This window comes from Hemiscyllium ocellatum, chromosome 41 (genome assembly GCF_020745735.1).
Source record: "Hemiscyllium ocellatum isolate sHemOce1 chromosome 41, sHemOce1.pat.X.cur, whole genome shotgun sequence".
Taxonomy (NCBI): domain Eukaryota; kingdom Metazoa; phylum Chordata; class Chondrichthyes; order Orectolobiformes; family Hemiscylliidae; genus Hemiscyllium; species Hemiscyllium ocellatum.
This window is the reverse complement of record NC_083441.1, coordinates 5729533-5741120: the sequence shown is the minus strand read 5'-3', so window position 1 is coordinate 5741120 and position 11588 is coordinate 5729533. Positions and strand designations below refer to the sequence as shown.

Below are 11588 nucleotides of genomic sequence, written 5' to 3'. Positions count from 1 at the left end.
ATCGGGGACAGTGTGTGCTGTAGGGAGTGGGGACAGTGTGTGGGGAGTGGGGACAGTGTGTGCTGTAGGGGGTGGGGACAGTGTGTGCTGTAGGGGGTGGGGACAGAGTGTGCTGTAGGGGGTGGGGACAGAGTGTAGGGAGTGGGGACAGTGTGTGCTGTAGGGAGTGGGGACAGTGTGTGCTGCAGGGAGTGGGGACATTGTGTAGGGAGTGGGGACAGTGTGTAGGGAGTGGGGACAGTGTGTGCTGTAGGGAGTGGGGACAGTGTGTAGGGAGTGGGGGACAGTGTGTGGGGAGTGGGGACAGTGTGTGGGGAGTGGGGACAGTGTGTAGGGAGTGGGGACAGTGTGTAGGGAGTGGGGACAGTGTGTGCTGTAGGGAGCGGGGACAGTGTGTAGGGATTGGGGACAGTGTGTGGGGAGTGGGGACAGTGTTTAGGGAGTGGGGACAGTGTGTGCTGTAGGGAATGGGGACAGTGTGTGGGGAGTGGGGACAGTGTGTAGGGAGTGGGGGACAGTGTGTGGGGAATGGGGACAGTGTGTGCTGTAGGGAGTGGGGACAGTGTGTGGGGTGTGGGGACAGTGTGTGGGGAGTGGGGACAGTGTGTAGGGAGTGGGGACAGTGTGTAGGGAGTGGGGACAGTGTGTGCTGTAGGGAATGGGGACAGTGTGTGGGGAGTGGGGACAGTGTGTAGGGAGTGGGGACAGTGTGTGGGGCGTGGGGACAGTGTGTGGGGAGTGGGGGACAGTGTGTGCTGTAGGGAGTGGGGACAGTGTGAAGGGAGTGGGGACAGTGTGTGGGGAGTGGGGACAGTGTGTGGGGAGTGGGGACAGTGTGTGCTGTAGGGAATGGGGACAGTGTGTGCTGTAGGGAATGGGGACAGTGTGTAGGGGGTGGGGACAGTGTGTAGGGAGTGGGGACAGTGTGTGCTGTAGGGAGTGGGGACAGTGTGTAGGGAGTGGGGACAGTGTGTGGGGAGTGGGGACAGTGTGTGGGAGTGGGGACAGTGTGTGGGGCGTGGGGACAGTGTGTGGGGCGTGGGGACAGTGTGTGGGGCGTGGGGACAGTGTGTGGGGCGTGGGGACAGTGTGTAGGGAGTGGGGACAGTGTGTAGGGAGTGGTGACAGTGTGTAGGGAGTGGGGACAGTGTGTGCTGTAGGGAGTGGGGACAGTGTGTAGGGAGTGGGGACAGTGTGTGCTGTAGGAAGTGGGGACAGTGTGTGGGGAGTGGGGACAGTGTGTAGGGAGTGGGGACAGTGTGTAGGGAGTGGGGACAGTGTGTGCTGTAGGGAGTGGGGACAGTGTGTGCTGCAGGGAGTGCGGACAGTGTGTAGGGAGTGGGGATAGTGTGTAGGGAGTGGGGACAGTGTGTGCTGTAGGGAGTGGGGACAGTGTGTAGGGAGTGGGGACAGTGTGTGCTGTAGGGAGTGGGGACAGTGTGTGCTGTAGGGAGTGGGGACAGTGTGTAGGGAGTGGGGACAGTGTGTAGGGAGTGGGGACAGTGTGTGCTGTAGGGAGTGGGGACAGTGTGTAGGGAGTGGGGACAGTGTGTGGGGAGTGGGGGACAGTGTGTGGGGAGTGGGGACAGTGTGTGCTGTAGGGAATGGGGACAGTGTGTGGGGAGTGGGGACAGTGTGTAGGGAGTGGGGACAGTGTGTAGGGAGTGGGGACAGTGTGTGCTGTAGGGAGCGGGGACAGTGTGTAGGGAGTGGGGACAGTGTGTGGGGAGTGGGGACAGTGTGTGGGGAGTGTGGACAATGTGTAGGGAGTGGGGACAGTGTGTAGGGAGTGGGGACAGTGTGTGGGGAATGGGGACAGTGTGTGCTGTAGGGAGTGGGGACAGTGTGTGGGGAGTGGGGACAGTGTGTGGGGAGTGGGGACAGTGTGTGGGGAGTGGGGACAGTGTGTAGGGAGTGGGGACAGTGTGTAGGGAGTGGGGACAGTGTGTGCTGTAGGGAATGGGGACAGTGTGTGGGGAGTGGGGACAGTGTGTAGGGAGTGGGGACAGTGTGTGGGGCGTGGGGACAGTGTGTGGGGAGTGGGGACAGTGTGTAGGGAGTGGGGACAGTGTGTGCTGTAGGGAGTGGGGACAGTGTGTGGGGAGTGGGGACAGTGTGTGCTGTAGGGAATGGGGACAGTGTGTGCTGTAGGGAATGGGGACAGTGTGTAGGGAGTGGGGACAGTGTGTGCTGTAGGGAGTGGGGACAGTGTGTAGGGAGTGGGGACAGTGTGTGGGGAGTGGGGACAGTGTGTGGGGCGTGGGGACAGTGTGTGGGGCGTGGGGACAGTGTGTGGGGCGTGGGGACAGTGTGTGGGGCGTGGGGACAGTGTGTAGGGAGTGGGGACAGTGTGTAGGGAGTGGGGACAGTGTGTAGGGAGTGGGGACAGTGTGTGCTGTAGGGAGTGGGGACAGTGTGTAGGGAGTGGGGACAGTGTGTGCTGTAGGGAGTGGGGACAGTGTGTCGGGAGTGGGGACAGTGTGTAGGGAGTGGGGACAGTGTGTAGGGAGTGGGGACAGTGTGTGCTGTAGGGAGTGGGGACAGTGTGTGCTGCAGGGAGTGGGGACAGTGTGTAGGGAGTGGGGACAGTGTGTGCTGTAGGGAGTGGGGACAGTGTGTAGGGAGTGGGGACAGTGAGTGCTGTAGGGAGTGGGGACAGTGTGTAGGGAGTGGGGACAGTGTGTGCTGTAGGGAGTGGGGACAGTGTGTGGGGAGTGGGGACAGTGTGTGCTGTGTGGGGTGGGGACAGTGTGTGGGGAGTGGGGACAGTGTGTGCTGTAGGGAGTGGGGACAGTGTGTGGGGAGTGGGGACAGTGTGTGCTGTAGGGGGTGGGGACAGAGTGTGCTGTAGGGGGTGGGGACAGAGTGTAGGGAGTGGGGACAGTGTGTGCTGTAGGGAGTGGGGACAGTGTGTAGGGAGTGGGGACAGTGTGTAGGGAGTGGGGACAGTGTGTGCTGTAGGGAGTGGGGACAGTGTGTAGGGAGTGGGGACAGTGTGTGGGGAGTGGGGACAGTGTGTAGGGAGTGGGGACAGTGTGTAGGGAGTGGGGACAGTGTGTGCTGTAGGGAGCGGGGACAGTGTGTAGGGATTGGGGACAGTGTGTGGGGAGTGGGGACAGTGTGTGGGGAGTGGGGACAGTGTTTAGGGAGTGGGGACAGTGTGTGCTGTAGGGAGTGGGGACAGTGTGTGGGGTGTGGGGACAGTGTGTGGGGAGTGGGGACAGTGTGTAGGGAGTGGGGACAGTGTGAAGGGAGTGGGGACAGTGTGTGCTGTAGGGAATGGGGACAGTGTGTGGGAGTGGGGACAGTGTGTAGGGAGTGGGGACAGTGTGTGGGGCGTGGGGACAGTGTGTGGGGAGTGGGGACAGTGTGTGCTGTAGGGAGTGGGGACAGTGTGTAGGGAGTGGGGACAGTGTGTGGGGAGTGGGGACAGTGTGTGGGGAGTGGGGACAGTGTGTGCTGTAGGGAATGGGGACAGTGTGTAGGGGGTGGGGACAGTGTGTAGGGAGTGGGGACAGTGTGTAGGGAGTGGGGACAGTGTGTGGGGCGTGGGGACAGTGTGTGGGGCGTGGGGACAGTGTGTGGGGCGTGGGGACAGTGTGTAGGGAGTGGGGACAGTGTGTAGGGAGTGGGGACAGTGTGTGCTGTAGGGAGTGGGGACAGTGTGTAGGGAGTGGGGACAGTGTGTGCTGTAGGAAGTGGGGACAGTGTGTGGGGAGTGGGGACAGTGTGTAGGGAGTGGGGACAGTGTGTGCTGTAGGGAGTGGGGACAGTGTGTGCTGCAGGGAGTGCGGACAGTGTGTAGGGAGTGGGGATAGTGTGTAGGGAGTGGGGACAGTGTGTGCTGTAGGGAGTGGGGACAGTGTGTAGGGAGTGGGGACAGTGTGTGCTGTAGGGAGTGGGGACAGTGTGTGCTGTAGGGAGTGGGGACAGTGTGTAGGGAGTGGGGACAGTGTGTGCTGTAGGGAGTGGGGACAGTGTGTAGGGAGTGGGGACAGTGTGTGGGGAGTGGGGACAGTGTGTAGGGAGTGGGGACAGTGTGTGCTGTAGGGAGCGGGGACAGTGTGTAGGGAGTGGGGGACAGTGTGTGGGGAGTGGGGACAGTGTGTGGGGAGTGGGGACAGTGTGTGCTGTAGGGAATGGGGACAGTGTGTGGGGAGTGGGGACAATGTGTAGGGAGTGGGGACAGTGTGTAGGGAGTGGGGACAGTGTGTGGGGAGTGGGGACAGTGTGTGCTGTGGGGAGTGGGGACAGTGTGTGGGGAGTGGGGACAGTGTGTGGGGAGTGGGGACAGTGTGTAGGGAGTGGGGACAGTGTGTAGGGAGTGGGGACAGTGTGTGCTGTAGGGAATGGGGACAGTGTGTGGGGAGTGGGGACAGTGTGTAGGGAGTGGGGACAGTGTGTGGGGCGTGGGGACAGTGTGTGGGGAGTGGGGACAGTGTGTGCTGTAGGGAGTGGGGACAGTGTGTAGGGAGTGGGGACAGTGTGTGGGGAGTGGGGACAGTGTGTGCTGTAGGGAATGGGGACAGTGTGTGCTGTAGGGAATGGGGACAGTGTGTAGGGAGTGGGGACAGTGTGTGGGGCGTGGGGACAGTGTGTGGGGCGTGGGGACAGTGTGTGGGGCGTGGGGACAGTGTGTAGGGAGTGGGGACAGTGTGTAGGGAGTGGGGACAGTGTGTGCTGTAGGGAGTGGGGACAGTGTGTGCTGTAGGGAGTGGGGACAGTGTGTAGGGAGTGGGGACAGTGTGTGCTGTAGGGAGTGGGGACAGTGTGTAGGGAGTGGGGACAGTGTGTGCTGTAGGAAGTGGGGACAGTGTGTCGGGAGTGGGGACAGTGTGTAGGGAGTGGGGACAGTGTGTGCTGTAGGGAGTGGGGACAGTGTGTGCTGTAGGGAGTGGGGACAGTGTGTAGGGAGTGGGGACAGTGTGTGCTGTAGGGAGTGGGGACAGTGTGTGCTGTAGGGAGTGGGGACAGTGTGTAGGGAGTGGGGACAGTGTGTGCTGTAGGGAGTGGGGACAGTGTGTAGGGTGTGGGGACAGTGTGTAGGGAGTGGGGACAGAGTGTGCCGTGTGGGGTGGGGACAGTGTGAGCCGTGTGGGGTGGGGACAGTGTGAGCCATGTGGGGTGGGGACAGTGTGCGCCGTGTGGAGTGGGGACAGTGTGTAGGGAGTGGGGACAGTGTGTAGGGAGTGGGGACAGTGTGTGCTGTAGGGAGTGGGGACAGCGTGTAGGGAGTGGGGACAGTGTGTGCTGTAGGGAGTGGGGACAGTGTGTAGGGAGTGGGGACAGTGTGTGCTGTAGGGAGTGGGGACAGTGTGTAGGGAGTGGGGACAGTGTGTGCCGTGTGGGGTGGGGACAGTGTGTGCCGTGTGGGGTGGGGACAGTGTGTAGGGAGTGGGGACAGAGTGTGCCGTGTGGGGTGGGGACAGTGTGAGCCGTGTGGGGTGGGGACAGTGTGACCCGTGTGGGGTGGGGACAGTGTGCGCCGTGTGGAGTGGGGACAGTGTGTGCTGTAGGGAGTGGGGACAGTGTGCGCCGTGTGGGGTGGGGACAGTGTGTAGGGAGTGGGGACAGTGTGCGCCGTGTGGGGTGGGGACAGTGTGCGCCGTGTGGGGTGGGGACAGTGTGTAGGGAGTGGGGACAGTGTGTGCCTTGTGGGGTGGGGACAGTGTGCGCCGTGTGGGGTGGGGACAGTGTGTGGGGCGTGGGGACAGTGTGTGGGGAGTGGGGACAGTGTGTGCTGTAGGGAGTGGGGACAGTGTGTAGGGAGTGGGGACAGTGTGTGGGGAGTGGGGACAGTGTGTGCTGTAGGGAATGGGGACAGTGTGTAGGGAGTGGGGACAGTGTGTGCTGTAGGGGGTGGGGACAGTGTGTAGGGGGTGGGGACAGTGTGTAGGGAGTGGGGACAGTGTGTGGGGCGTGGGGACAGTGTGTGGGGCGTGGGGACAGTGTGTGCTGTAGGGAGTGGGGACAGTGTGTGGGGCGTGGGGACAGTGTGTAGGGAGTGGGGACAGTGTGTAGGGAGTGGGGACAGTGTGTGCTGTAGGAAGTGGGGACAGTGTGTAGGGAGTGGGGACAGTGTGTAGGGAGTGGGGACAGTGTGTGGGGAGTGGGGACAGTGTGTAGGGAGTGGGGACAGTGTGTAGGGAGTGGGGACAGTGTGTGCTGTAGGGAGTGGGGACAGTGTGTGCTGCAGGGAGTGGGGACAGTGTGTAGGGAGTGGGGACAGTGTGTAGGGAGTGGGGACAGTGTGTGCTGTAGGGAGTGGGGACAGTGTGTAGGGAGTGGGGACAGTGTGTGCTGTAGGGAGTGGGGACAGTGTGTGCTGTAGGGAGTGGGGACAGTGTGTAGGGAGTGGGGCAGTGTGTGCTGTAGGGAGTGGGGACAGTGTGTAGGGAGTGGGGACAGTGTGTGCTGTAGGGAGTGGGGACAGTGTGTAGGGAGTGGGGACAGTGTGTAGGGAGTGGGGACAGTGTGTGCCGTGTGGGGTGGGGACAGTGTGTGCCGTGTGGGGTGGGGACAGTGTGTAGGGAGTGGGGACAGAGTGTAGGGAGTGGGGACAGTGTGTGGGGAGTGGGGACAGTGTGTGGGGAGTGGGGACAGTGTGTGCTGTAGGGAATGGGGACAGTGTGTGCTGTAGGGAATGGGGACAGTGTGTAGGGGGTGGGGACAGTGTGTAGGGAGTGGGGACAGTGTGTGCTGTAGGGAGTGGGGACAGTGTGTAGGGAATGGGGACAGTGTGTAGGGAGTGGGGACAGAGTGTGCCGTGTGGGGTGGGGACAGTGTGCGCCGTGTGGGGTGGGGACAGTGTGCGCTGTGTGTGGTGGGGACAGTGTGTAGGGAGTGGGGACAGTGTGTGCTGTAGGGAGTGGGGACAGTGTGTAGGGAGTGGGGACAGTGTGTGCTGTAGGGAGTGGGGACAGTGTGTGCTGTAGGGAGTGGGGACAGTGTGTAGGGAGTGGGGACAGTGTGTGCCGTGTGGGGTGGGGACAGTGTGTGCCGTGTGGGGTGGGGACAGTGTGTAGGGAGTGGGGACAGAGTGTGCCGTGTGGGGTGGGGACAGTGTGAGCCGTGTGGGGTGGGGACAGTGTGCGCCGTGTGGAGTGGGGACAGTGTGTGCTGTAGGGAGTGGGGACAGTGTGCGCCGTGTGGGGTGGGGACAGAGTGTGCTGTAGGGAGTGGGGACAGTGTGTGCCGTGTGGGGTGGGGACAGTGTGTAGGGAGTGGGGACAGTGTGTGCCGTGTGGGGTGGGGACAGTGTGCGCCGTGTGGGGTGGGGACAGTGTGTGCCGTGTGGGGTGGGGACAGTGTGTGCTGTAGGGAGTGGGGACAGTGTGCGCCGTGTGGGGTGGGGACAGTGTGTGCCGTGTGGAGTGGGGACAGTGTGTAGGGAGTGGGGACAGTGTGTGCTGTAGGGAGTGGGGACAGTGTGTAGGGAGTGGGGACAGTGTGTGCCGTGTGGGGTGGGGACAGTGTGTGCCGTGTGGGGTGGGGACAGTGTGTGCCGTGTGGAGTGGGGACGGAGTGGGGACAGTGTGTGCCGTGTGGGGTGGGGACAGTGTGCGCCCTGTGGGGTGGGGACAGTGTGTAGGGAGTGGGGACAGTGTGTGCCGTGTGGGGTGGGGACAGTGTGTGCCGTGTGGGGTGGGGACAGTGTGTGCCGTGCCGCGGGTAGTCACCGGGACCCCCACCTTGCGTGTAGAGCTCCGCCTTCCTGCGGTCCCTCTCGATGAACACGGCCGTTGCCAGGAAAGCAGCCCCTCCCATCGCCCCGACAAAGCAGCAGATCATCAGCGCGTACTCCAGGCTCCGGAACTCCGCCAAGTACGAGTCCGGGCGGGAACGCCGGATTGCGTCCGAAATCTGAACACCGCGCACACAGAGAGAGAGAGAGAGAGAGATACAAAGTAAGAGGGGTCAGTGACCGAGCGGGCGTCACAGGCCTCAAGGTTAGCTTGGCACAGGACCAGGCAGGTACCAGTCATGGCGACTGGGGCAATGCCAACAGCGCCACGTACCATGAGGGCTGACTGCCCTCTCTGGACTCAGGCACATCCTCCAACCAAGGGGCTGGGGGGCACATGGTGGTGTGACAGAGAGAGAGACACACAGACAGACAGGGTGTGCGAGTCTGAGTGAGTGAGCTGGAGTGTGCGAGAGAGTGCGTGCGAGCGAGAGAGAGCGCGCGTGAGAGAGCGCGCTTGAGTGTGTTTAAGAGAGTGTGCGAGAGAGCGTGCGCGAGCGAGAGCGTGAGAGCGAGAGCGCGCGTGCGAGACAGCGTGTGTGAGAGAGTGTGTGTGTGTGTGTCTGTGTGTGTGTGAGAGAGAGAGAGAGAGAGTGAGAGCGTGTGTGAGAGAGACTATGTCTGAAAAGCAGTATGTATGAGAGAGAGTATGTGAGAGAGAGAGTGTGCCTGAGTGTCTGTGAGCTAGCGAGAGAGCGTGCGTGAGAGAGCGCGCGAGGGAGTGCACGCGAGGGAGCGTGTGAGGGAGTGCCGCGAGAGAGTGCACGCGAGGGAGTGCCGCGAGGGAGTGCCGCGAGGGAGTGCCGCGAGGGAGTGCACGCGAGAGAGTGCACGCGAGAGAGTGCACGCGAGAGAGTGCACGCGGGAGAGTGCACGCGGGAGAGTGCACGCGGGAGAGTGCACGCGAGAGCGCCTCTGGGAAAGGGAGAGATTCCGAGAGAAAGCATGAGAAAGAGGGATGGAGCGCGCGCTCGGGCAGAGGTGCAGGGATCCCACCTGGGAATCGATGACTCACCACTCCAATCAGGTACGGGCTGCTGGCGTCACCCAGGAGATGGGACATCATAATCTGGAAAGCCTCAGCGGTGGAACGACGCGTGGGAATAACCACGTACTGCAGAGCGGGGTGGGGGGAGAGGGGAGGAGATAGGAGGGATTGGCGAGTGAGAGAGAAGGTAGGAGGGATTGGCGAGTGAGTGAGAGAGAGAGAGAGAGAGAGAGAGAGAGACGGAGAGAGAATGAAGTGTTAACTTAATGGCTCAGTTTCCTCTGATTTGCAAACCAGTGGCCTGCTCCCGCAGTCTCAACACACGAGTACACTGTCTAATTCACACTGGGTACCGTGTACACACTGACAGAATACTGTCCCGTCTCCCTGTGTAACACACACTGGGTGCCGTGTACACACTGACAGAATACCGTCCCGTCTCCCTGTGTAACCCACACTGGGTACCGTGTCCACACTGACAGAATACCGTCCCGTCTCCCTGTGTAACCCACACTGGGTGCGGTGTACACACTGACAGAATACCGTCCCGTCTCCCTGTATAACCCACACTGGGTGCGGTGTACACACTGACAGAATACCGTCCCGTCTCCCTGTGTAACCCACACTGGGTGCCGTGTACACACTGACAGAATACCGTCCCGTCTCCCTGTGTAACCCACACTGGGTGCGGTGTACACACTGACAGAATACCGTCCCGTCTCCCTGTGTAACCCACACTGGGTGCGGTGTACACACTGACAGAATACCGTCCCGTCTCCCTGTGTAACCCACACTGGGTACCGTGTCCACACTGACAGAATACCGTCCCGTCTCCCTGTGTAACCCACACTGGGTGCCGTGTACACACTGACAGAATACCGTCCCGTCTCCCTGTGTAACCCACACTGGGCGCCGTGTACACACTGACAGAATACCGTCCCGTCTCCCTGTGTAACCCACACTGGGTGCCGTGTACACACAGACAGAATACCGTCCCGTCTCCCTGTGTAACCCACACTGGGTGCCGCGTACACACTGACAGAATACCGTCCCGTCTCCCTGTGTAACCCACACTGGGAGCGGTGTACACACTGACAGAATACCGTCCCGTCTCCCTGTGTAACCCACACGGGGAGCGGTGTACACACTGACAGAATACCGTCCCGTCTCCCTGTGTAACCCACACTGGGTGCCGTGTACACACTGACAGAATACCGTCCCGTCTCCCTGTGTAACCCACACTGGGTGCCGTGTACACACTGACAGAATACCGTCCCGTCTCCCTGTGTAACCCGCACTGGACGCCGTGTACACACTGACAGAATACCGTCCCGTCTCCCTGTGTAACCCACACTGGGTGCCGTGTACACACTGACAGAATACCGTCCCGTCTCCCTGTGTAACCCACACTGGGCGCCGTGTACATACTGACAGAATACCGTCCCGTCTCCCTGTGTAACCCACACTGGGCGCAGTGTACACACTGACAGAATACCGTCCCGTCTCCCTGTGTAACCCGCACTGGGAGCGGTGTACACACTGACAGAATACCGCCCCGTCTCCCTGTGTAACCCACACTGGGTGCGGTGTACACACTGACAGAATACCGTCCCGTCTCCCTGTGTAACCCGCACTGGGCGCCCTGTACACACTGACAGAACACCGTCCCGTCTCCCTGTGTAACCCGCACTGGGCGCCCTGTACACACTGACAGAACACCGTCCCGTCTCACTGTGTAACCCACACCGGGTGCGGTGTACACACTGACAGAATACCGCCCCGTCTCCCTGTGTAACCCACACTGGGTGCCGTGTACACACTGACAGAATACCGTCCCGTCTCCCTGTGTAACCCACACTGGATGCGGTGTACATACTGACAGAATACCGTCCCGTCTCCCTGTGTAACCCACACTGGGTGCGGTGTACACACTGACAGAATACCGTCCCGTCTCCCTGTGTAACCCACACTGGGTGCGGTGTACACACTGACAGAATACCGTCCCGTCTCCCTGTGTAACCCACACTGGGTGCCGTGTACACACTGACAGAATACCGTCCTGTCTCCCTGTGTAACCCACACTGGGTGCGGTGTACATACTGACAGAATACCGTCCCGTCTCCCTGTGTAACCCACACTGGGTGCGGTGTACACACTGACAGCATACCGTCCCGTCTCCCTGTGTAACCCACACTGGGTGCCGTGTACACACTGACAGAATACCGTCCCGTCTCCCTGTGTAACCCACACTGGGTGCGGTGTACACACTGACAGAATACCGTCCCGTCTCCCTGTGTAACCCACACTGGGTGCCATGTACACAATGACAGAATACCGTCCCGTCTCCCTGTGTAACCCACACTGGGTGCAGTGTACACACTGACAGAATACCGTCCCTTCTCCCTGTGTAACCCACACTGGGTGCCGTGTACACACTGACAGAATACCGCCCCGTCTCCCTGTGTAACCCGCACTGGGCGCCGTGTACACACTGACAGAATACCGTCCCGTCTCCCTGTGTAACCCACACTGGACGCCCTGTACATACTGACAGAATACCGTCCCGTCTCCCTGTGTAACCCACACTGGACGCCCTGTACATACTGACAGAATACCGTCCCGTCTCTCTGTGTAACCCACACTGGGTACCGTGTACACACTGACAGAATACCGTCCCGTCTCCCTGTGTAACCCACACTGGGTGCGGTGTACACACTGACAGAACACCGTCCCGTCTCCCTGTGTAACCCACACTGGGTGCCATGTACACAATGACAGAATACCGTCCCGTCTCCCTGTGTAACCCACACTGGGTGCAGTGTACACACTGACAGAATACCGTCCCTTCTCCCTGTG

General features: G+C 60.9%; 1 protein-coding gene across 2 annotated transcripts in view; it reads right to left on the bottom strand.

Annotated features, from left to right (window-relative positions):
* Window positions 1-11588, bottom strand: part of spns1 (SPNS lysolipid transporter 1, lysophospholipid) — a 60446-nt gene that overhangs the window by 32838 nt on the left and 16020 nt on the right. For both annotated transcript variants that reach the window (XM_060853530.1, XM_060853531.1), the window contains exons 10-11: window positions 8760-8858; window positions 7692-7863 (exon numbers count right to left, since the gene is read on the bottom strand). In XM_060853530.1, the coding sequence (XP_060709513.1) occupies window positions 7692-7863; window positions 8760-8858 (271 nt within the window). The remainder of the gene's footprint in view (window positions 1-7691; window positions 7864-8759; window positions 8859-11588) is intronic.